Source organism: Schistocerca cancellata, chromosome 7, assembly GCF_023864275.1.
Source record: "Schistocerca cancellata isolate TAMUIC-IGC-003103 chromosome 7, iqSchCanc2.1, whole genome shotgun sequence".
In the NCBI taxonomy this organism is placed as follows: domain Eukaryota; kingdom Metazoa; phylum Arthropoda; class Insecta; order Orthoptera; family Acrididae; genus Schistocerca; species Schistocerca cancellata.
The window spans coordinates 486,081,755-486,109,323 of record NC_064632.1 but is presented as its reverse complement, the minus strand read 5'-3'; the positions used below and the strand labels follow the sequence as shown (position 1 = coordinate 486,109,323).

General features: G+C 39.3%; 1 protein-coding gene across 2 annotated transcripts in view; it reads right to left on the bottom strand.

Moving 5' to 3' along the window:
* Positions 1 to 653: 653 nt before the first annotated feature.
* The window catches only part of LOC126092134 (little elongation complex subunit 2-like), a 266,729-nt gene continuing 239,813 nt past the window's right edge, over positions 654 to 27,569 (bottom strand). For both annotated transcript variants that reach the window (XM_049907590.1, XM_049907591.1), the window contains 3 exons: positions 13,857 to 14,073; positions 1,939 to 2,114; positions 654 to 1,631 (listed from right to left, as the gene is read on the bottom strand). In XM_049907590.1, the coding sequence (XP_049763547.1) occupies positions 1,507 to 1,631; positions 1,939 to 2,114; positions 13,857 to 14,073 (518 nt within the window). In that variant the 3' untranslated portion in view covers positions 654 to 1,506. The remainder of the gene's footprint in view (positions 1,632 to 1,938; positions 2,115 to 13,856; positions 14,074 to 27,569) is intronic.

Genomic DNA, 27,569 nt, shown 5'->3' with positions numbered 1-27,569 from the left:
AAGAGAAGGCAATGAGAAGTTGAAACCAGTGGCAGTGCTGGATTACAACAAACATAAAGCTGGTGTAGACCTTTTTGATCAGCGTCTTTCATATGGAGCACTTGATCACAAAACAGTGAAGTGATGGAGAAAGCTTACCTTCCACTGTACAATTATGGCAGTTTCCAATGGTTTTATTTTGCACAATTGAATCAATGAGAAGAAACTGAGCACTCCTAAGTTTATACAGGAGGTCTGCACTGTGTTAGTGTTACAGAGAGGAGAGAGAATTGAGGATTCTCATGGATATGCTACGATTGCTCGATTGTCGCAGAAACATTTTCCGAACCGTGTGGAAATGGCAGAAGGGAAGAAGAAAGCACAAAGACATTGTGTAGTGTGTAGTGGAAGACAAAAGAACATTACTGGGAAAGCTGGGAGAAAAGATACTTCTTATGAGTGCAGTGAGTGTAATGTAGGTTTGTGTGTCACCCCGTGCTTCAAGCTTTATCACACTGTGGTTCACTATGCAAAATAGCTTATGTGTACGTAGCTATGCTTTATGTGCAAATGGTATAACAAATGTCTTTTCCATAATTTATTTCTTCTTTAAATTGAATACAGTAGTAAAAATAAATTTTTGACAAAAATTTATTTTCGCAAAATCGAGGAGAAATCCGCATCCCTTCTTGGAAACAGTATATGCCCCATACACATGACTGTTAACCCATGTAAAGTTGAAACCTTAAAGTTTTAAACCATACGTGTGGCTTTTATGTATCTCTAACTAAACGTCCTTTACAGCTATTTAAAGTCTGTTGAAAATAGAAAAAATCAGTCAGCACACAGGGAGTGGCATGCAGTTAAGGGTTTAGCATGGTAAGTGTTAAGGATAGCATCACAAGATGAAATACACCATAAGTTCTCACATATAGTATTCTTTTTCTTACTCCCCGAAAAATAAAAACTCATTTACAGAAAAAGTTTGCATAACAGTGTGCATCTGTAAAGGTAATCCAAAAATATATTTATCCTAACAACAATTATCATAAAATGGGGATTTAATTTTTCTTTTAATGACATGTTGGAGCATCCAAAGCATCTAGCAAATGATTATTGTGGCTAACTATAATGAGAAACAGAACACAACAAGCATTGTGTGCATCACGAGTCATCATGTTGGGACATGTCATATTGGAGGCAAACGTGAGGTGCAATCAATATGCTGTGCTCATGTGGGGCTCCCTTGATTTACATGTATGGCCAGGAACACTATGGAGCTATTTTCACAGGAATCTATACACTGACAGATTACGCAGAGTGGGTTGAACAGATGACAAAACAAAACAAAACTGAAAATATTTAAACTCTGTTATCTACAATAAATATTAATTTTCAAGAACAAATACAGCACAATAATTTCCCCAATTTTGCAACTTCTGCTACAGGAATTTTAAACTTTAGTACACAATTCTGTTGCAAAGAGGTACTTAACGCCTTTATCTCTGCCTGCTGCTTCATAGGTGATCAGCACCATTGGGTCGTGTGACTAGTCTGTCCTTCAGAATGTTTATTTTTTTCTTGGATGGGTTTTTTCTTCTTCTTTTTCTTTTGTCTCTTTTTATTAGGTTTAAACTTATTTTGGGTTTTATCTGGAAAAAGAAAGCACAGACAAATGTTTAGTATATTGTAAGGTAGTGAGTAAAACTTGTTTTTCTTTTGTCAGCACCCGTGATTTAAAGCATAATAAATATGAAAATAATAATTAATGCACCCCCTGTGTCATTGTACATAACTCTTGATTTGAAAACAGTCATGAGACTGTTTATTTACACTACAGCTTATTTTAACATCACACACTGCAAAAGCATATAATGAATGATGATATTTGATAATTTTGTCATAATCAAGGAAAAAGTTAAAAACTGCCAGAAGCAGTATACTGTGGCGTCTACTTACAAGTGGTATTCTGACTAATGGTACAGGGTTCAAAAAGGCATGGGACTCGATGTAGTTTGTACTGGTTTGGTGTCTGCAAGTTGACATCAAGCGGTGGCCACTGAATCTCTGTTACAATTTCTGGTGCTTCAGCATCAACACTTTCATATATCTGTTTCAGGTCCAAAGAACTATCCCTATAAAAAATTAAATCATCATTAGCATTAAAAATGTAACAGATCATTCTTCTTAAGTTTTCAATGATGAACAACTAATGAGCATTAATATGAAAGAAGCACCTATCAGTAGAGTTCACAAGCATCCACCTACAAAGTAGGAAAAGAAACTATATGGCATAGAGCACATCAATTTATAGGCAATCTGCCTCACAGAGTGTACAACAGTTTATTCAGTTGGATCAACAAAAGTCAGTAGGATAAGAAGGATGAGAAGTATGAAGAAGGAAAAAAAAATAAAATAAATAACATAAAAATAAAATAAACGTATTAATTACTTGTTGACCAATGGAAATGTAAGACGACAGGATGAAGATTTTGTGGGGGGGTAGGAGTGAGATGCATTTCCATCACTGAAATATAGTTTTAAATTCTCTAAGTAGCTGTTTGATGCATACTGTATTTACCTGGGTGTATGGCGATGCTCCCCTCCCCCCCCCCCTTTTTTTTTTTTTTTTTTTTTTTTTTTTTTTTTTTTTTTTTTTTTTTTTTTGAAGCGGCTCTTCAAGAAAATTTTATTTTTAACATATTCTAATTAAAATTAATAACTGGTTCACTGTTAAAATATCTGCATAACAAAGTTAACACCATACCTATTCTAAACTTATGCAATTTACTGACTGTCTACATTTCCTTCTTTGCTTACTATCTAAGCCAGTCATTTGTTTATTATTTTTAATCATCATCGTCGTTAGGAGCAGTAGCAGAGGCGGCGGCACAACCACAACCACAACCACCACCACCACCAGAATCTATATACAAGCAGCAATTAATTAATAATCTCAGCTCTCTCAGTAATTTTGCTCCTCCTCCGGAATATATTGCAATTTCCAAGGTTGTGGTTATGGTGGGACCTGAGAACACAGCTGTTTTATCTGAATACATAGCAGATTTCACATCTATAACCATATGAAAATGTATGAATAGTTTCCTTTGTCTCTGGCTTCTGAACAAGTCATCTGCCCATTGTTCTCTAACTGGCTGCACAGATGTGGCAGCTGACAGACCACTTTTCATTCCCATCATACCATCAGAGCGAGTGTTGACAATATTGCTCCATGAAACACGTAAGTATGTTGCCGGGCCCTCTCCTGCAGAAATCTATACTACTGTTAGTGTACTTGCCCAATTTTAAAGCCAGTTTCATTCCAACTACAAATGAGAAGCAAGCTAACCCAGATTCAGTTGCAGTCTCTTTTTCATGGCTACTTTGAAAATAGAAGTATAATACAAGTTTGGAGGAGAGCTTCCCTTAAAGTTTGGAAGGTACGAGACGAGGTAGTGGCAGAAGTAAAGCTATGAGGACGGGTCATGAGTTATGCTTCGGTAGCTATCTCCCCCCCCCCCCCCCTCCCATTTTGCTTTGTTGATGTTCATCTTATATCCTCCATGCAAGACACTTTCCATTCCGTTCAGCTGCTCTTCCAGGTCCTTTGCTGTCACTGACAGATTTACAAAGTCGTCAGCGAACCTCAAAGTTTTTATTTCTTCTCCATGGATTTTAATTCCTACTCCAAATTTTTCTTTTGCTTTCTTTACTGCTTGCTCAATATACAGATTGAATAACATCGGGGATAGGCTACAACCCAGTCTCACTCCCTTCTCAACCACTGCTTCCCTTTGACACCCCTCGACTCTTATGACTGCCATCAGGTTTCTGTACAAATTGTAAATAGCCTTTCCCTCCCTGTATTTGACTCTGCCACCCTCAGAATTTGAAAGAGATTATTCCAGTCAACATTGTCAAAAGCCTTCTCTAAGTCTACAAATACTAGAAACGTAGGTTTGCCTTTCCTAAACTTATCTGCTAAGGTAAGTCATTACGTCAGCATTGCCTTGCGTGTTCCAACATTTCTACGGAATCCAAACCGATATTCCCCAAGGTCGGCTTTTACCAATTTTTCCATTCAAAGAATTCGTGTTAGTATTTTGCAACCATGACTTATTAAACTGATAGTCTGGTAACTTCCACAGCTGTTAATACATGGTTCCTTTGGGATTGGAATTACTATATTCTTCTTGAAGTCTGAGGGTATTTCGCCTGTCTCCTATATCTTTCTCACCAGATAGAAGAGTTTAGTCATGGCTGGCTCTCCCAAGGCTATCAGTAGTTCTAACGGAATGTCGTCTACTCCCGGGGCCTTGTTTCGACCTAGGTCTTTCAGTGGTCTGTCAGATATCTCCCATTTCATCTTCATATACATCCTCTTCCATTTCCATAATACTGCGTTCAAGTACATCGCCTTGTAGAGACCCTACAGCTATTCTTTCCACCTTTCTGCTTTCCCTTCTTTGCTTAAAATGGGTTTTCTATCTGAGCTCTTGATATTCATATAGGTGGTTCTCTTTTCTCCAAATGTCGCTCTAATTTTCCTGTAGGCAGTATCTATCTTACTCCTAGTGATACATGTTTCTACATCCTTACATTTGTCCTCTAGCCATCCCTGCTTAGCCATTTTGCTCTTCCTGTTGATTTCATTTTTGAAACATTTGTATTGCTTTTTGCCTGCTTCAGTTATTGCTTTTTTACATTTTCTCTTTTCATCAATTAAATTCAATTTCTCTTCTATTACGCAAGGATTTCTACTAGCCCTCATCTTTTTACCTACTTGATCCCCTGCTGATTGCACTATTTCATCTCTCAAAGCTACCCATTCTTCTTCTACTGTATTTCTATCTTTTTGCAGTTTCTTCAGTTTTAAGCTACAGTTCATAACCAATAAATTGTGGTCAGAATCCACATCTGCCCCTGGAAATGTCTTACAATTTAAAACCTGGTTCCTAAATATCTGTCTTATCATTATACGAGGTTCACTCCAAAAGAAATGCACACTATTTTTTTTTAAAAAAATCCTTCTTTTATTCTACATGCTTGAAAGTTTTACAGTGTGTAGATACATCATTTAGGAACAATATTTTCATTTCTCCACATAATTTCCATCCCTCTCAACTGCCTTACACCATCTTGGAACCAGCGCCTGTATACCCGCACGGTAAAATTCTGGACCAACCTGCTGGAACCACTATTTGGCAGCGTGCACAAGGGAGTCATCATCTTCAAACCTTGTTCCACGAAGAAAGTCTTTCAGTTTCCCAAAGAGATGATAAGTCACATGGAGTCAGGACAGGACTGTAAGGCAGGTGTTTCAGTGTTGTCCATCTGAGTTTTGTGATCGCTTCCATCGTTTTTTGACTGACACGTGGCCATGCACTGACGTGCAACAGCAAAACATCCTGCTTTTGCCAACGTGGTCGAACACGACTCTGTCGAGCTTGAAGTTTCTTCAGTGTCGTCACATATGCATCAGAATTTATGGTGGTTCCACTTGGCATGATGTCCACGAGCAAGAGTCCTTCGGAATTGAAAAACACCGTAGTCATAAATTTTCCAGCAGAAGGTGTGGTTTTGAATTTTTTTTTTTTTTTCTTGGGTGAATTTGCATGATGCCACTCCACTGATTGCCTCTTCGTCTCTGGTGAAAAATGATGGAGCCATGTTTCATCACCTGTCACAATTCTTCCAAGAAATTCATCTCCACCATTCTTGTACTGTTTCAAAAGTTCGCTGCATACAATTTTTCTTGTTTCTTTATGAGCCACTGTCAACATCCTACGAAACCACCTGGCACAAACCTTTTTTAATGAGGAATTCTATGACAGCACGTTGCTTCTGACGAACGTCAAGTGCAGCAGCCATCTTGAAGACATGCTGTGACGGCATCACTCACAGGAACAGGTTAAACTAAGTTTGAAAACAAGCGGTAAGGATTTATTTACACACTGTAAAACATTCACACATTCAGAATGAAAACTGCATTTTTACAAAAAATAGTGTGCATTTCTTTTGGAGTGACTCTCGTATAACCTATCTGAAACTTTCCAGTGTCTTCAGGCCTCTTCCATATATACAGCCTCCTTTCATGATTCTTAAACCAAGTGTTAGCTATGATAAAGATATCCTCTGTGCAAAATTCTACCAGATGGCTTCCCCTTTCATTCCTTACCCACAGACCATATTCACCTACTGCTTTTCCTTCTCTTCCTTTTCTTACAGTCACATTACAGTCCCTCCTGACCACTAAATTTTCGCCTCCCTTAACTATCTGAATCATTTCTTTTATCGCATCACACATTTCTTCAATATCTTCATAATCTGTCGAGCTAGTTGGCGTATCAACTTGTACTACTGTGGTAGGTGTGGGCTTTGTGTCTATCTTGGCTACAAGTGTTCACTATGCTGCTCATAGTAGCTTATACACATTGTTATTTTTATTTAATTCACTATTAAACCTACTCCTGCATTACCTCCATTTGATTTTGTATTTATAAACCTGTATTCACCTGAGCAGAAGTCTTGTTGTTCCTCCTGCCACTGAACTTCCCACTACATGTAACTTTAACCTATACATTTCCCTTTTTAAATTTATTGTATTGACCATATTTTATTTATTTATGTATTGTATAGACCATATTTCAGTCACTTTAATATCTGTGGATAAGTTCCACCCATCACACCAGAAATGAAACAGCACACAAATCAGTAGTAGGCAGAGTGGTGGTCTCACATCAAAAGTGTGAAAGTTGATTTCAAAATATAAATACTCATGGCCAGAAGAGACACAAAACTGTTGGTGACTGTGGTTCACAATCACTATCACTTATAGTGAAATACTAGTCCACATTTTTTTCAACACCGAAATCAAGATACCATTAATCCCCCCCCCCCCCCCCCCTGCATCACCTCCCTCTGATTGCAATTATTGGGGTGTTTAATAATCTCTATGGGATCTCTGTTATAGCATTTCATATATTTGCTTGTGGTGGCTGCCAATACCTAAGTGTAGTCAAATCAAATTTGGTGGTCTCCTGGCTACAAAATTGTTCCACAACAGCTGATCTGTCTGTTTCAGCCTTTCTGCAGTTTCCCCTGTGTTCTGGCCATTGTTTCACTTTTTTATTAGTATCCACTTAAACATCAATGCAACTACATGAAATTGAGTGTATTCTTGCTTTTTTCCACCAATTTGCAAACATCCCTGGCTGACTTTAGGTGTTTGCATACCTTTTGGATGTATTTGAAGATTTCAACAATACTATGTTTCATCAGCATCTTTCTTCCTATGTGGTCAGTTACCAGTTACCTCTTTAATGAATGACAGGATAATCTTGAATGTCACAGATGCCTATATGGCTATGATCTTAGCGTGATTGTCTTAATGCCCTTTTGTTCTCACTGGATGAATATCCACTCTTTAGCAATGCTTTAGTGAGATATTCCAATTCTGTGTTGAGTAGATATTCCTCGGTATATTTGCTACCATTTCTATAGCACCTCACTTTTGTCATGGGTGTCAATTTGTGTCCTGGCTTAAGTAATGGTCCTTGTGTCAATTTTCAGTATACTGTGTGGTCCAAGCTACCATATTCTTTCTTGGAGACTTGCACATCAAGGGAATGTAATCTGTGATCTACCTCCTCTCCCACATTAAACTAAATCTTCTGGTTAATCTCTTTAAGATAAAATGACCTAGTTTCTCTGTGCCATATCTCCACAACACAAATCTATCATCCACGTAAAGGAACCATATTTTTGGCTTTTTGTTAGTGTTCTGAAAGCATGTGCTTCAAATTTTTCCCTGAAGAAATTTGCTATCACCAGACTTAAGGGGGGCTCCCTATAGTCACACCATTCATCTTCTTATTAAACTACTCTTTCCAACTGAAGTATGTGATCACGAGAGAGTATTTAAACAGTTCTGCAATATCTGCAGGAAAATTCTGATTCAGATGTTACATCATCTCATTACACAAGATCATGGTAATCAGTGATACATCATCAAAAATGAGTATTACATACTCTGGCTTGACCACTATGTCATTTAATTAACTGATAAAATGTGCCTCAATTCTTGTGCTATCAAGAACTCAGGAATCGAATAGGTGGCCTTTTACATTAAAAATTTGGGCACATTTTATTCAGTGTAAATTAAATAGCATATTGGTCCAGATGGAGGACATGTTAATCAGTTTTGATATGAATGAGATTTTCACTCTGCAGCGGAGTGTGCGCTGATATGAAACTTCCTGGCAGATTAAAACTATGTGCCCGACCGAGACTCGAACTCGGGACCTTTGCCTTTCGCGGGCAAGTGCTCTACCATCTGAGCTACCGAAGCCCAACTCACGCCCGATGGTAGAGCACTTGCTCGCAAAAGGCAAAGGTCCCGAGTTCGAGTCTCGGTCGGGTACACAGTTTTAATCTGTCAGGAAGTTTCAGTTTTGATATGGTATCACTGTTTAACATAGTTCCACTTAATGAGGCACTGGAAGAGCTGAATCACATTTTTTCCTGATGATGTTGGAGAACTGTTTAAATATTGTCTCGTGATCCCACGTTTCAAATAGAAACATAAGTTTTATAAACAGATGGATGGTGTGGTTGCAGGGAGCTCTTGATGCCCAGTGATGCTGAATTTCTTCATAAAAAAAATCTCACGAACCAGCATTACGAACGACCAACAAAAAACCAAATATGTTATTCTGTTACATGGATAATATATCTGTGTTGTAGAGATATGGCAGAGGGGATCTATGCTGTTTTCATGAAGATCTCAAAGAGATTTATTTCAAGATTCTGTTTACTGCAAAGGGAGATGGCAGGTGATGTTCACTTGATGTGCAAGTTTCCATGAAAGAAGGTAGTAGATTGGGCCACATGGTATACCAAAAACTGATACACGGGCTGTTACCAACACCATGACTCCAATTGCCACCCATGACAAAGTGAGGTGCTATTAAAACGTTAGCAAATAGATTGAGGGATATCTGCTTGATGCAGCATTGGAATACCTCACTAATGCACTGATAAAGAATAGATATTCATCCGTCATGACAAAAAGAGCATTAAGGCAACCAAGAAAATATCATAGTGCTGCACAGGCATCTGCAAAATCCAAGGGTATCATCTAGTTGTGTAGATGTATATGTGAGCACTACTAAAAGAACTGTTGAAAATCAACTGTAAGAAGACAGGCACAACTGGAAAAGGGGAGAAACTGACTCATCAGGTGTTGAAGAACATGCTTTGCAGCTAGGAGACCACCGGATTTGATTTGATAAGATTCTAGTACTGGCAGACACAATCAGATACTATAAATGTTTTATAGACAGATCACAGAGATTACTAAATACTCCAAAATTTTAATATGAAGGAGGGTGGTGGTGAAACTGAATATTTGGATTTTGGTGCTGAAGAAATGTGTACTAACGCTTCAACCATGGTGTTATACAAAATCAGATAATAGCAATTATGTTAGCGTTTTAAGAACGTGTGACATCACACCTCTATGAGGGAGCACAAGAAAACAGAATTTTATTTCCACCTGTAGTGAACCGGGTGTGCATTGGACCCTTGAAAAAGCTAGAATCCCCCTTGAAGGTGTCATCTGCAGACGGGGATGAAAGCTTGGATTTCAATAACAAATTCATCTGATCACAACGTAAGAACTCTATATATTTTAAGTATTAGGTTGACTTCATTTTCAGGGAAATGATACAGTCAAGAGTTGTTTGATATGCAAAAGGAATTCTGTGTACTGATTACTTCACACTGTTATGAAGTGAAATTAACAAAAGATTTGTTTGATAAATGAGAGATAATGTTTCAGTTGTGGTACGCTGAGTCATAGATGATATTCTAAGCTTGAACATAATGAGATATCTCAAAAAGTGTGACATCCATATCAACTAGCTCTGATTTTAGAAATATGCATCTTGCGAAACCCAACTCTCAGTTTTCTCACATGATATCCTGAAAGCCATGGACTGAAGTTGTGAGGTAGACACAGTGTTTCTTGGCTTCCGAAAAACTTTTGACACAGAACCACTCCAATGTTTATTAAATGAATCTATGATCATATAGGGCATCAAATGAACTTTACTGAAGATTTCTTGGCAGGGTGAGCACAGTATGTTACCTAGAAAGTAGAGTCATCCAACATACGCGTACATTTAGAAGTACCTCAGAGAAATCTGTTGGGACCCTTGCTGTTCTTGCTGTACATTAACGACTGGCAGACAATATTAATAATAACATCAGATTTTTGGAGATATTGCATTTATTTACAATTAAGTATTATCTGAAAAAAGCTGCAAAAATGTTCAGTCAGATCTTAATAACACTTCAAAGTGTTGCAAAAGTTGGTAACACGTTTTAAATTTTCAGAAACTAGTCAACTAGTAGAAGTACCTGGGTCTAACAATTTGTAGGGATATACAGCTGAATCTACAGGAAAGGGAAGCCATCTGGTAGAATTTTGCACTGAGCACAATTTTATAATTGCTAAAACTTGATTTAAAATCAGGAAAGAAGGTTGTATAGGTGGAAGAGCCCTGAAGACACAAGAAGGTTTCAAATAGATTACATAATGTTAGAACAGACATTTTGAAACCAAATTTTAAATTGCAGAACATAACCATGGGCGAATGTGGACTCTGTCCATCATTTGCTAGTTATGAGCTGCAGATTAAAACTGAAGGAACTGCAGAAAGATAGGAAACTGAGCAGATATGACATGGGTAGGTTGATGCAATCAAAGATTGTTGACAGTTTTTAAGGGAGTTTTAGGCAATGACTTACTGAAACAACAGGAGTAAGGAACATAAGAGAAGATGAATGGGTAGGCTTGAGTGGAAAACCAGTGAATACAGCAGACGATCAAATAGGTGAAAAGACAAGCCTCAACAGAAATCCTTGAATAACAAACGTACTGAATCTAACTGGCGAAAAGAGGACACATAAAAATGCAGCAAATGAAGCATGCAAAAGGGAATAAAGACTTCTAGAAAATGAGGCTGATAAGAAGTGCAAACTGATAAAAAGGAATGGTTGGACAAGAAGTGTAAGCATGCATGACTATGGGAATGATAGGTGCACAATTAAAGGGACCTTCGGAGAAAAGAGAAGCACCTGTGTGAATATTAAGAGCTCACTTGAGAAGCCCAAACTAAGCAAGGGGAAGGCTGAACGGTGGAATGAATATATAAAGGAGCTATATACGGGAAACAGGCTCTGAATGACCTAAGTTGAAACAAGTTGCCTAGAGTACACAACATTCCTTTGGAATTATTGAAATCTTTGGGAGAGCCAGCCATGAAAAAACTATTCTAGCTTGTTTGCAAGATATATGAGACAGACGAAATACCCTCAGATCTCAAGAAGAGTGTAATAAATCATATACCAAAGAAGGCAGAAGCTGAGAATTGTGAATACTACCAAACAATCAGCTTAATTACGGTATATTGATAATTTTTACTTATGGACCATCTGACAGCAACTGAATAAAACACAATTTTAGTGCCATACGCGTTTCGCCTTTATTTTCTGCAAGGCATCATCATGGCAGGTTGTGTGGACAATTTCTTACATATTACGCCCCTGTTGCATTTTTGGTGGTGTTCTTCTTCTTATGAATGCAAATTTGCAGTTTTTTCCCTCATTCCACAGCACTATGAACTGAACGCTTGTTTCAATGCAATGTTTTGGTTTCTGTTGTCAGACAGTCCACAAGTAAAGATTATCAATATACCGTAATATTACACGCAACTGAGGAAGACAGGACTACAAAAGTTTAAGAAATCAGCTTAATAAGTAATGGATGCAAAAATACTTAAATTACTTACAGACAAATGAAATAACTGGTAGAAGTGAACATCAGATCAATCACTTTGGGTACCAGGGATATGTACAAATATATGACGCCATATTCACCATACACAGTATCTTAGAAGGTAGACTGAAGAAACATGAGCCTGTGTTTATGGGATTTATAGATTTAGGGAAAGCTTTTGACAATGATGACTGGAACACACTTTGAAAGTCTGAAGGTAGCATGGATAAAATACTTGAAGCGAACGGTTATTTCCAACATGTACAGAAACCAGACTGCTGTTATAAGAGTCGATGGAAATGAACAGGAAGCTGCAGTTAAGCAAGTGAGATGAGGTTGCAACCTGTTCCTGCTATTTAACCTGTACATTCTGCAAGATGTGAAAGAAATAAATGAAGTTTGGAAAGGGCATTGAAGTTCAGGGGAAAGAAATAACAACTTTCTGGTTTGTCAATCACACTGTAATTCTGTCACAGATGGCAAAGGATTCACAAGAGCATTTGAAGGGAATGGATAGTGTCTTGAAAAGAAATTGCAAATAATTAATATCAACAAATATAAAACAAGGTTAATGGATTGTAGTTGACTTAAACTGGATGATGCTGAGGGAATTATATTAGAAAGTGAAACACTAAACTAATACCGGTACGTAACAACTGAAGATAGGCAACGTCTAGAGAATGTTAAACGCAGACTAGCAATACCAAGAACAGTATTTCTGGAAAGATAAAGCTATTGACATTGAAGGGAAATATAAGGGTTACGAAGGAAGTCTTTTCTGGACATATTTATTTGGAGAGCAGCCTTCCATGGAAGAGAAACATGGCCAATAAGTAGTTCAGACGAGACAAAAATAGAAGCTTTCGAAATGAGATGCTACTGAAGAAGGTTGAAAATGAGACGGGTAGAATAACTAATGAGGTGGTACTGAACAGAACTGGGGGAAAAGAAATTTGTGACACCACTGGACTAAAAAACGTGAACACTTGAAAGGACACATCCTGAGACATTTAGGTATTATCAATTTGGTAATGGAGGGAAGTGAGGTGGGTAAAAATTATACAGGAAGATCAAGGCTTGTAGATAGTAAGCAAGTTCAAATGGGTGTAGGCTGCAGTAGTTATGCAAAGATTAAGAGACTTGCTCAGGAGAGAGTAGTCTGGTGACTGCATCGAACCAGTCTTTGGACTGAAGACAACAACAACAAAAGCAAAGTGGGATACTCACATACGCTCAGTTATAGGAAATGCAGATGGCAGACATGATTCATTGGCAGGATACTGGAAAAATGCCATCAATATACAAAGCATATAGCTTACAAAACTTTCGTGCTATCAATTCTAGAACATTGCTTAGAAGTTTGTGAAGATTTTGAATGCTTGAATGCGTACAAAAAAAGAGCAGCACAAACAGTGATTAGTTTGTTTGATCCATGGGAGATCATGCTGGAAACACTGAAAAACACGAACAAGAATGGGGGTCTGAAAAATGGTTCAAATGGCCCTGAGCACTATGGGACTTAACTTCTAAGGTCATCAGTCCCCTAGAACTTAGAACTACTTAAACCTAACTAACCTAAGGACATCACACACATCCAGGCCCAAGGCAGGATTCGAACCTGCGACCATAGCAGTCACGCGGCTCCAGACTGTAGCGCCTAGAACCGCTCGGCCACCACGGCAAAGGGGTCTGAAAATAAGGTGCCAATCACCTCACGAAAGCCTGCTTATTAAGTGACACAAACCAATATTAAGTGAATAATCTAAAAATATTCTACAGCCACCAATGTGAAGACAAGATCAGACTGCTTACAATGCGCACAGAGGGATTCTTCCTGCACTCCATATGGATATTGAACACGGGTGAACATTACTTTGTGGTACAACAGAAGCAGCCTCTACCATGCACTTCACAGTGGTTTTGCACAGGATAAACGTAGGTGCTGACTGCTGCTTTTGCAAAACAAAACAACTATTCATGTATACTTGCAAGCACCTTCAATGTTCTAACTCACTGGTAGGTAAAGAAATATTACCTGTCAGTGGCTTTCATTAGTGATGCAAAAGCACCCATTTTCTTCCTGTGAGACAGCAGATAATCTCCTGGTTCCACATCCAGTAGACCAAGCAGTATACTGTACAAGATGGACAGCAAGGAGGAACGAATTCGCTGGTCAAACCATTCTCGAGCCAGATCTTCCATCTTTTTGTCCTCAACTAAGAGCAGTTTCTGAGATGGTGCGTCAATCCTTGCTACAAAAATATAAGAAAGATACACACAATCCATTATTATCCATGGAGTGTTGCTGTACATGTGTTGAATCTGAGTCAATGGTAATTATATTTATCTTGAGTACAGAAAGTAAACAGCTGAACACAGTTATTTTAAAAGGTTAAAATAGCTATGTTTAGCTGCTTACTTTCTGTACTCAGATAAATATAATTACCATTTAATTATTGAAAAAGTGAAAGTAGTAACCACTACCACATTATGTGCTGTAATAGTCTCTACCACATTACCCAGCTCACTAAATGTTCCAACCTCCATTTTTTTATGCAACAAAATGTTACACCCTCCTTTAAAACATTAAAAACTTTTTGTTGTTGTTGTTGCCGCTGCTGAAGATGGGTTTGATGCAGCTCTTTACCCAAGTCCACTGGCTTCTGGGAGACTCAAGGTGTTAAGGTGGGTAGCAAGGACAGTGAGTTATGTGGAATTGTTCTAGATGTCTCTTTTGAAAATTACCTTAAGCAACTAATCAGAGAAAGTATCTCCTTGTCACCAACAGCCCAAACTTTCTGACTCAGTGCAGAACAAGGAAAAGGCTATAACATCACTCAATATGGCTGTAAATAAGAACGTACAGAAAAGTACATAGATATTTCTGCTAAGCAAGAGGGATAAGGAACATATCAGATTACCTGAGCAGTCAACACGGAAATTTCATCTTCAGCACTGACAATGTTAAGCACTGCTGTGCAAAGTTCAAGAGTACTGTACAATACATTTTAGCCAGGAACGTGCCGAGCAATATTATGAGAGATGGGAAAGGGCCAAATGTCATGTTAGACAGCTGCTACGAAAGCAAAGAAAGCAGCACCGCATATTTCAACACAGCCAAAGTCTCATAGACAAATAAAAACTGAAAGAAACCAAAAACAGTGAAAGGAGAGACATATGTGAAATGTTTAATGAATTCAGAAGTAAAATTCTATCTACTGACTAGGCAGAAAGACCAAAGAAGCTTTGATCTTACGTTACATCAATAAACAGATTGAAGCCATCAGTCCAGATATTCTGTGACCATAATTACAGAGGTGATGACAGAGGAAAGGCTGAAATACTAAATGACTTTTCCCAAACTGTTTCCCTGCGAGGTTCACTCTGTAGTTACTCCTTTAAATTGTTACACTATCAGAAAAATGAGAGATATTGACATAAGTGATCTTGTGCTGGAACAGCAACTGGAATTGATCAACAGAAGGGTTCCTAATAACTGGAAAAAGTGCAAGTCATTCCCATTTTCAGGAAGGCTTGTCGAACATATGCACAAAACTATAGGGCTATACCTCTGATGTTGGTCATTTGTAGAATTTGGAACATCTTTTATGCTCACATATTATGATACGTCAGAAGACTGAATATCTCCTCTGCAGGAATCAACATGGGTTCCAAAAACAACAACTGTGCGAAACCCAGCTCACTCTGTTAGATCAAGAGACCCATAAGGCTGTAGATAACGACACCCAGATAGAAGCCACGTTCCTTGATTTCTGTAAGGCATTCGGTACAGTTCTGCCACTGCCACCTAATGAACAAAATACAAGTGCACAGAACATCAGACCATCTAGCAAATAGAACACAGCATTTTCATTCTCAATGGAGAGAAGACTTCAGATGCAAAAGTGCCTTTGAATGTACAAAAAGAGAGTGTTACAGAACCATTACTTTGCACAATATATGTGAATGACTTAGTGGATTAAGTATGAAATACCTTACGTCTTTCATGGATGATGCTGTAGTTTAGAGAGTAGTCTACATGCATGAAGACCTGCACAGGATCAAACGTTAGTGCATGAATTGGTAGCTGACCCTCAACACACACAAATGTAACATATTGCACATAAATAGACAGAAAGACCCATTATTGTATGATTACATGACTGCAAAACAGGAATCATACTACTGTCTGGAAATTAAGTATAGTCAGTCCTAAAGGGTGAAAACAGAGACTGGAGAACTCTATGTTTTGTGGTTTTGTGATATTTGTCAGTTGTCCAGGGCTACAAGCATAAAGCCATACTATATGGACACAGGCACCACACTGGCTGCTTTCTATTTTTATTGTAAACTATGAATGAACTGTGAAGTTTTACATTTTCTCCTTACATTGTGTCACATGTTGGTTGTGGCTCCTACTATTTTCAATCTTTTAAAGCAAATGGAGCACTGTACTTCATTGACACGGTGCTTCATAAAATTACTTTCGGACTAGGGATTGTGCTATTCTGTAATACAACTGATGTCCAACAATGATAATGTGAGACTATCATATACACCAGACAAAGTAAACCTTGCACACTGCATGTACAGTTAATAGGCCACACCACATGGTAACACGTACGTTATTGTCGCATCAGTGCTCTACCAATTCTTATCCCATTTGTTTGTTACTTGTTTCTGTTGACGTTGCTATTAAAATAACACAGTTTCCTTTTCCCATTTTCTGTAATAACGTAATATTCCAAAGCCATGCAAATAAGAATTCCCCATTCCTTAAAAGAGATTTATTTAAAAACAAAAAAAATTGCACTGCTGCTATGGCTAAACTGATATTTCGGTCTTTTTATCCATTTATTAGTAAAAAATAAAAACCCCTGTTCTAACAGAGACCACATAAATACCAAAAAATACTAGGCATTCTGAAATAAAATATGTGTAGGTTTTTCCCGCCCCTACCATGTGGTATAAACTGCCGCATGCAAAACAAAAATAATTTTGAATTATCAATAACTCTCACAATTATGTCTGAAGACATTACATTTTACATTACTATATGTTTAACCTGGACACCCTATGTTTATCCACTGGTCTCCATCTCCAATTTTTACAATCTATTCCAAATTAACTTGTCCTTGGTGAATGAGTAATGTCCTGCAAGCTGATCCTTTCTTTTAGTAAAGTTGTGTTGTTTATTTCTCCCTAATTTGATTCTGTACCAATAATAATAATAATAATAATAATAATAATAATAATAATAATAATTACTATTATTATTTATCCAAAATAACTTTAGTCTTGGACATTGTCAGTTTTTGTACATTTGCAAAGATATCATGACATAAATGTAATGAATATATACAACAAGTAGCACAATTATATACCGTATTTACTCGAATCTAAGCCGCACTCGAATCTAAGCCGCACCTGAAAAATTTGACTCGAAATAAAGGAAAAAAAAAATTTCCCGAATCTAAGCCGCACCTGAAATTTGAGACTCGAAATTCAAGGGGAGAGAAAAGTTTTAGGCCGCACCTCCAAATCGAAACAAAGTTGGTCCATTGTAATATGAGACACAATTTAGGTCGAATGAATGACGATACAGCTACAGTAGTTTGGTTCCAGTCGTAAGCTTAGCAGTTAAGCTTTACCACGTAGCCATTGCTATGCATCAGTCTGTATTTGTACGGGTACCCTTCCTTTTTCACGTGCTTCGTCTGGTTTGAATCGATTGCTTATTTTGCTTTGATCTGATAAATACCGTTTTCTTTGTTATAGGTGTTTGCGTCACTCTTAAGCTGAAAATGCATTACTGCACTGTGTCATGCATTCTAATAGTGCGTGTTACGGCCTGTCGCGGCTCGCGGCATGGCTTGCTTTTGTGCACGCTACCGCCGCGTACAATAAAAAGAAGAGAGAGGAATCGTCTCATAAGCGAAACAATGACAAGACTGCTATTTGTTGTTACTTACACTGCTGCTTTCTTTGATAATGATCAACAAGAATCAAATAATAGACTGCGTATGATAGAACATGTTCTGAACGAGAGTTGGGCGAAAATTTTTCTCCGTTTGAAAATCTTTGCGGCCGCTTCTTTATTACATCAAATTCTGCACAGAAATTAGAGTCATCTTAGATTTAAAAATCTAAGTCACTTGCCTTGCTTCATTTCTGGCTGTATCACTATTAGGCATAAGAATATTTCGAATATAAACATGAGACGATACGTATATTCTTCCGCGTTTGCTGTTGTCTCACTCTAGTTTCGTGGTTTATTAGGCAGACAGGATTTAAATGATATAGCAGCAAATACGAAAGAATACATGGTAAAATGTTTATATTCGAATTATTCTTATGGTGAAGAGAATACTGTATGTGATTCAAATTTCATCAGGTTCCTATTAGCAACCATCTCTTCTCACAGATAGGAAAAAATTCAGAACGTAGAGTTGGCCATATTGACAAACATCCCAAACAGTCTTCCCAGTCAGATTTTCGTAGTACACTGAAATTGTGCTACATTCGAAGATGAACAATACGGAATTTGTATTTACTTCGTTGGATAATGTATGAAAATGCAGTGGTCGAAACTCGCGGCGGAGAAAAAAACCTCGTCTTCCACTTTTTTTAAAAAAATTATTTACTGACGCAGAGATTTTGGCGCCAGTATTTATCTTTGTGCCTACAAAATTGCCTGCGTAGCGCTACATATATTCGACGGCAGAAGTTAGTTGTTGCGGCACCTACCAACATTTTTCAGAACTTCAGATTACTTTGCACTCGATTCTAAGCTGCAGGCGGTTTTTTGGATTACGAAAACCGGAAAAAAAGTGCGGCTTAGATTCGAGTAAATACGGTACTTTTGTATAAACATTGACCATTAGTACACTGAGGAATATAAAACTAGAATCGATAACAGAGCTCAGAAATATATGAGTGAGTATAAACATTTTTCAATTAACAAGTGTTTCAGTTTTCCTGTAAAATGATTTCCATGGAGCTGCTTTACATTATTGGGCAACCTATTACAGAATTCTCATCCAGATTTAAGTGGACCGTGATCTGTAGCTTTTTTATTGGTCAGTCCCCTATGATAATCATACCTGGTTCGTGTGTTGTAATTATGGATGTCACTATTCACTGTGCTCAGTTTACCATTTTCTTTTACAAACATAATAGTCTCAACAACCTAGACTGAATACACAGTCAGTAAATTATAATTTCTGAAATAGTACCTTCAAGACTGGAATTTACTTATATTGACAATTACCCTAACTGCTCTTTTGGAGCTTGAATAACCTATCCATGCAGACTTTTGGGGGTGCCACCCCAAATTTCAATCCCATATTGCAAATGCGATTGAATTAATCCATAATACGCTTGTTTAAGGGAGGAGGATTTATTATATTTGAAAGATGTTTCAGTAAGCAAATACTGCAGCTGATCTTTTTACAAATGTAGCTGATATGCTCTTTCCATGCAAGATGTTAGTAGATCACAATTTCTAAAAACTAATGTTTATCAGATGTTTCAACTGTAGGCAGTGATGCAGTAAGAGATTGGTAATAACTTAATAAGAACTTCATTACAATAGTCTTATTCTTATTCAATGTCAGTTTATTCATTGATAGATATTCTGCGATCAATTCAGAGGTCTCTTTATTGCTTTAGACTGATAGCTTATCTGTACTGCCCAAGCTAATAAATAATGTATCATCCGCATAGTTCACTAGCTTTCAGTTTTGCAGCTGTGTTATAGCATTAACATAGCCCGACAATACTTACCTGGCAGGACTCTACAACTGAGTTTTGTAAGCTGATTTTATTGTAAGGATTTTACTTTCATTCTTGTAAGACTGTTTAGTACACTGTCTTCTACCTCAGAGATACAAACTAAAGAAGTTTAGTGCTACTCCTCTTATGCCGGTAGTTTATAATTTGAGTAATGGCACTACACAATTCACAGAATCAAAGATCTCAGATAAAACTAGAAAAGTTCAAATTACTTTGCTTCCTTTCCTCAGCTTTAGCAGTTCACATACTGCTGTTATTATGGAGATCATTGTCTTTGGAACCCATGCTGCGAATTGTTTAATATGTTGTATTTACTGGAGAAAGATTACAGTTGGTCAAGAATTACTCAATTAGTTATTCATTCTATTAATCTAATCTTCAGCACTCTTCTTAAAATCATAGCTCAAAAGCAGTAAGAACTCATTCTTACAGCATTAAAGCGTTTAATTTTATTTTGTTCATTGCCTCTTATTTTTAATAATGTACTATCTATTACTATTAACAATCAAAACATTACCTACATTCCTATCTTGTATTCTGTTGACAGTATGGGTTGCCTCGTGGGGGGGGGGGGGGGGGGGGGGGTGGAAGAAAAAAATAAATATTAATTTTTGAGTTTAAATAAAGCAAAGTGTAAAAAGAAGGTAAAAAGGTAAACACTGATGAGATTTCATAAGAGAGGAGTGTTAAATTACCAAGTGTCAGAAGCAGTAGAAACTCATTCTTAAATTAATAAAATGTATAAATTCATTTTGTTCATTAAAAATTAGAAAACAAGATGGAATACATAACTGCCGGGAGTTTTTAGAAATTCCTTTATCAGAATGTATATGTAAGTACTAAATTGGAGAATCACTTCACTTCATAGAGAGAGGGAGGGGGCAGAGAAAAAGAGAGAGAGAGAGAGAGAGAGAGAGAGAGAGAGAGAGAGAGAAGAGGTGGGGGAGGAGGGGAAAGAGGCAACAGGTGTAAGTAATAATTATGCCTATGCCTATACCTGTAGCTATGATTCAGATTCAGGAGTACCAACAATAAGAAACAATAAGTCAACAGTAATAGGTAAAAGACGAAAGATGAATTTGAAATGTTCACAGGGAATAAAACGTGCTCAGTAATCAATATTCTGTGGTCTTACTCTTTCCCACCTTACATGATGTTTCAATTACATGGCACTCATGGATAACTGTAGCAGCTTGTTGTTGCTTACTGCCTGAAAGTGCTGTGGGTGTTTATTTTGTTGTTCTACTTATTCAACTAAAATATGTCGCATTATGTGAATAAAATTGTATGAATAGTTCAAATTTGCGTCTGTACTTGTCTATTCAAGAAGACTCATGAACATTTTCAGCAGAAATCCTAGAACTCCAGTATTCCTGAAAAATGTAGCATACATCAGCTGATAACAAAATGGAAGTCCAGCAGGGATGACTTTAACTGTAAGCACAATCGGAAGGTTTGAGAATAAATTCCAGAAGCCCATAAGCATGTTGTAGAAAATTCTACTGTCCTGAAAAAAATCTGTTGGGTAGCATTCAGGACAGACAAATGTTAAATGTTCATGATATGAACACACTATCCAGGTTCCTTCACAACTTTAACATCTCCTCTCTGATCTGCTACACCTGGTCTTCCTCCACCCAACGCACCACCTTCATAATCATTGACCTCCACCTCTCTGATGTCTCCATCCACATCTCTGTCCCCATTAAACCCACCAACCGCCAACATACTTACATTTTTACACCTATCATTATTTCCACATCAGAAAATATCTCCTATATAGTCGTGGCACTCATGAATAATGTATCTACAGAGAAGAGAACTCTCTTACCCAGTAAGGCCTCCTGAAGGCTTAACCCCCCCTCCCCCAAGAATCAACTGCAAAAGAGTGACTCCCTCATAATCCAATACCACCCTGGATTGAGACAACAGAACCATATCCTTTGCCAGGGTTTTGATCTCTCCCCTGCCCTGAAGTGAGGGACATCCTACCGAAGATCCTTCCCATCCCTCCTAAGGTCGTGTTCTGTCCCCACCCAACCTACACAACCTCCTAATCCATCACTATGCCACTCTCACTCCCAACCTCTTGTCATAGGGATTATATCCCTGTGCAAACCAAGGTGCAAGATCTGCCCAACCCATCCAGCCAGCTCCTCCTACTCCTGTCACAAGCTTATCCTACCCCATCAGAGGTGAAAGCAACCATGTCATACAGTAAGAACACTGTAAACACTGCACATCTACATCTACATCTACATTTATACTCCGCAAGCCACCCAACGGTGTGTGGCGGAGGGCACTTTACGTGCCACTGTCATTACCTCCCTTTCCTGCTCCAGTCGCGTATGGTTCGCGGGAAGAACGACTGTCTGAAAGCCTCCGTGCATGCTCTAATCTCTCTAATTTTACATTCGTGATCTCCTCGGGAGGTATAAGTAGGGGGAAGCAATATATTCGATACCTCATCCAGAAACGCACCCTCTCGAAACCTGGCGATGCAGATCGCCTCTCTTGCAGAGTCTGCCACTTGAGTTTGTTACACATCTCCGTAACGCTATCACGGTTACCAAATAACCCTGTGACGAAACGCGCCGCTCTTCTTTGGATCTTCTCTATCTCCTCCATCAACCCGATCTGGTACGGATCCCACACTGATGAGCAATACTCAAGTATAGGTCGAACGAGTGTTTTGTAAGCCACCTCCTTTGTTGATGGACTACATTTTCTAAGGACTCTCCCAATGAATCTCAATCTGGTACCCGCCTTACCAACAATTAATTTTATATGATCATTCCACTTCAAATCGTTCCGCACGCATACTCCCAGATATTTTACAGAAGTAACTGCTACCAGTGTTTGTTCCGCTATCATATAATCATACAATAAAGGATCCTTCTTTCTATGTATTCGCAGTACATTACATTTGTCTATGTTAAGGGTTAGTTGCCACTCCTTGCACCAACTGCCTATCCGCTGCAGATCTTCCTGCATTTCGCTACAATTTTCTAATGCTGCAACTTCTCTGTATACTACAGCCTTTCATATCGGTATGTCTACCAACCTGCTGTCCATCAGGATGGATGGCCACCACCAAACTGTTGCCAAGAACCAAGTTAAATCCCTGGTGGCACAACATGCAGCTGAGCATGACATGCTCAATACTATGGTTGCTTCACAACCTGTGTCATCTGGATCCTTTCCTCAAACACCATCTTCTCTGAACCACATAAGTGGGAGTTATCCTTACAACACATCCTCCATTCCTGTAATAGTCCTGCCCTCAACCGCATGTCACCCATAGCCCCTGCACCCTCCAACCTGCATTCCTAGCTGGCTAACCGATCCCCTCCCTCCGAGCCACTAGCCAGCCATCCACCCCCCCCCCAACCCCCCGTGCTTCTCCCTGCCTCCCTGTCACAAGCTGCTGCAAGTACCACACAACCACCAGATCACAGTTTTTGTGGTGTCACCGCCAGACACCACACTTGCTAGGTGGTAGCCTTTAAATTGGCCGCGGTCCGCTAGTATACAACGGACCCGCGTGTCGCCACTGTCAGTGATTGCAGACCGAGCGCTGCCACACAGCAGGTCTAGAGAGACGTCCTAGCACTCGCCCCAGTTGTACAGCCGACTTTGCTAGTGATGCTACACTGACAACTACGCTCTCATTTGCCGAGACAATAGTTAGCATAGCCTTCAGCTACGTCATTTGCTACGATCTAGCAAGGCGCCATTACCAGTTAATATTGATTGTGAAGCATGTACAGTCAAGAGAGATGTACACCAATTATGGATTAAAGTTAAGTATTCCAGCAGCAACGTACCTTATTGGCTATATTAATTGCATTGTCATTTTCCAGACCTCACGCCTGCCTGCGTGAGCTTAAAGGCGTGCATTTCGGCCTCCTCTAGCAACACGGTGTTGGCTCTTCTGTCAACACAATAGTTTTAACACCTTCCAACAACTAACCACTACATTTAACTGCTGAGTTCACACATCCCTCCTCACACATTGCTCCTGTCAGAAGTTTCCATCTCTCCTTTTTCCTATGTATGATGATAACTTACATGTGATCAAACATCTTCACACCACAAAATCATCCGACAGCCTCAGCCAAATTTCTCCCGCCCTTTTCACATTATGAACTCACGTTATACTGTCCTGTTCCCCTTATAACTGCCTAATGCTTTCACTTGTCCTTTTCCAGTGTCATTTCCCATTTCCTAATAGCATCCCTACACTAATGTACCCCTGCTCCATCTTTATGAACCAGTACAGAAAAGTATCCCTTTCCTTGGCTAAAACCCAGTCCCACATACTGTTCTTTAAATGCTGTCTGAACTATAGACTCCCCTCCCAAGGGCCTAACCATAAAAATCCCATTCTCTGGATCCCCCTCCTTTCATAATGACCTTGATGTTTTCAGATTCCTCAAGTCCCTGTACCTAACAAACCTGTTATTGCAGAAACACCTCTCCAGGGCACATGTATTCCATAACTACCTTTACTCCCTCCACAAGGTACTATTACTGTGCCATCCTTACTATGTACACAACATTTCCAAAATAGAAACCATTGCACTCCAACAACTGGAGGAGCATTCCAGGTACCATCTCTATAAACTGTCCAACCTGTTGACATCCTATTCCCACCTTGGGGCATCACTATCCACCAACACTCGTGCTATGAACTCCTTGTCAACCCCTCATAACCGCCTGACCCTGGCTAGATGATATCTTCAATTTACCATTCCTCCAAAATTCCCTCCCACAAAATGCAGAACTCAAGCAAACCCAAAACAACGTTGTTAACTTTTCCATCAAAAACCTCAGTCCCCCAGAAGTCCCAGTCTTATCCAAAGGCCTCACATTCAGTCCTGCACCCAACTTTAACCATGTTGGACTTACCACAGACCTATTCTCCTCTTCTGTTCCTACAGTGGAAATACTTGGTCACCAATCTCTCTAACCAATGCCAACCTAATCCCAACATTTAACCTTGCCTCTCCCAGTTCATGTTATCACCCAAGCATGGACCTCCTCCCCTTACACCTAACAATCCCTTGCTCATCTTCCAGGAATCCCTTACCCCCAAAACTGGCCTCACCATCCTTCCCCAGGTGTCTACTTTTCAGCAGAAGAAAGGGCAGTCATACACAACCTGAAAACAGATCATCATCTAATCATCCTCCCTGCAGACACGGCTCCACCATTGCAATGAGGAGTCGCAGTGACTACCCGACAGAAAGCCTCTGCAAACTGTTAAGACTCCACCTACAAGCTCTAGCACAGTGATCTCACCCCAGAAGTCCAACATAACCTCCAATTCCTACCAAAATCCACAGGCTCTTCCCAGAATCTCTCACCTTAGTGTATATCCCTCCTCCTCCCAAAAACACCTGGCAGACCCATCTTCTACACGCTCCCCAAAATCCATAAACCAAACAATCCTGGATGTCCCATTGCTGGCTATTTTTCTACCACTGAAGGAATTTCTGCTCTTGTTGACCAACACCTCCAGCCAATGGCACATGTTCTACCATATCCACCTCTCTATGTACCAATGTTCCACAAGCCCATGGCCTTGCCACTATGGACCATTACCTCTCCCAATGTTCTTCAGACTCCAAACCCACCACCTCACTCCTTATACATCTTACCAACTACATCCTAATTCAAAACTACTTCCCCTTTGAAGGAAAGGTACACAAATAAATCTGTGGCTCAGCCGTGGGCATCTATATGGCACCTTCCTATGCCAACCTGTTTGTGGATCATCTAGGGGAAACCATGGCCTCTCAGAACTCCCACTGCCTAGTCTGGTACAGGATTATAGACATACCTTCATAATTTGGACCCAGGGCCACGATACCATATCCACATTTATTCACAATCTCAACATCATCTTTTTCATTTGCTTCACCTGTTCCTCCTCTACCCAATGTGCTACATTCCTGGACATTAACCTTCTCCTCTCTCATGGCTATATTCACCACTCTATGCGCATTAAACACACCAGCAATAAACAGTACCTTATTTCAATGGCTGCCATCCTTTCCCCATTATAAAATCCCTCCCATACAGCCTTGTCACTTGTGGATGATGTATCTTCAGTGACAAAAACTCCCTTGCCCAGTATGCTGAAGGTATCACGAAGGCTTTCATAGACAGGCAATACACCCCTGGCCCCCCAACCTCACCCACAGACAAATTTCCCATGCAATATCCTTACACACCTCCAATCCTAACCCCCTCCCAAGAATCAGCCACAAAAGAGTGCCCCCCTCCTAATCCAATCCAATCCCACCTCGGATTACAACAACTGAACCATATCCTTCACTAGAGTTTTGATTATCTCTCATCCTGCCCTGAAATGAGGGACATCCTACCCAAGATCCTTCCCATCCATTCTAAAGTGGTGTTCCATCCCACCCAGCCCACACAATGACCTAATGCATCACTATGCCACTGTCACTCCCAACCTTTAGCCATAGGGTTCATGTCAATGTGCATACTATGTGCAAAACCTACCCAATTCACTCATCCAGCATCTCCTACTCTTGTCACAGGCTTATCCTACCCGGTCAGAGGTCAGGCCACCTGTGACAGCAGCTACGTCATACAGCAAGTCAGTTGCAAACACCGCACAGCTTTTATGTCAGTATGACTACCAACGAGCTGTCAAACAAAATGAATGGCCACAGTCAAACTGTTGTCGAGAACAAAGTTGGCTCTCTGGTGCAATTACTGCTTTAGAATCTGAGCACCAGGATCCCTCCCTTCACCATCATCTTCTCTTAACTACGCAGATGGGAGTTATTCTTACAACACATCCTGCACTCCATAATTGTCCTTACCTCAATCTCAGAGCACACGCTGTCCCTACACCCTCCACACAGTGGTTTCCCCTTCCTCTGTCCCATCCCAATTCACATTCCCACATCACCTTCAGTGTGTGCTGCTCCCCACTGACCCCAGCAATACGTGCCTAGCCTGTAATACCTGCCACCCCTTGCACTGACCCCTCCCTGTAAGCCCCTGATCTCCCACCTCCAATGCTTCTCCCTGCCTCCCTCTCTCCCACCCATCCCACCTGACACTACCTCAACCACAACCAGTCCACCTGCCAAGAAATAAAGCAATTGGCACTATTAGTCCAGCCGGTGCCATATAGGGGCACAGGCACACGTGTGTGGGTGTGTGTTTTCTGTATTATATGTATTTTCTTCTAGTTCATCAAAGAATAACTCTGAAACCTAGCAAGTTTTCTTTCTTTTGTTTGTGCCTATTGACAACTCAGTGCTTCTCTTTTCAGTGAATCATCTCATTTAACTAAACATACATTTTGTAATCTTGAACTGAAGTCTTTATGCCTGAAACCCTGCTGCATTTCATGTGTACAGCCATGACTTCCAACTGACAAATAAAAGAGGGTGAAATGTTGCGAGTGGTTGCTTAAGAAGACTGTAGATCGCAAATTTGATACTATAAAATATTTTATTAGTGATGGAGCTTCGTGACACATTTCTGGCCATGTGAATAGCTAGACTAATCACCTCTGGTTCACTGACAATCCTCATTCTGTGCATAAAATCTGTCCTTGCAAAAAGAAAAACTGGACTGAAATGCATGGTTTGTGGTAGTTGAATTATTGACATGAAGTTCTTTGAAACCACTGTCAATACAGACATTTTCTTCAAATTTTTGAAAATTTTTGCTTTCATGAAAATTCCAACTAAGTACCAAACATTTCAATCAATCCCTGTTTCGTATTCGAAAAGCTTTTGTAAAAGAATGGGGAATAAGCAAAGCTTTGTAACTTACTCATTCACTGGACTTGTCTGGTTGTGAGTCTATTCGGAAATTTAAATAACCCTAAAATACTAGAGCAACTAAAGTAAAACAACACATGAATATTGAAACAATTTAAATTACAGTTCTATATAAAAGA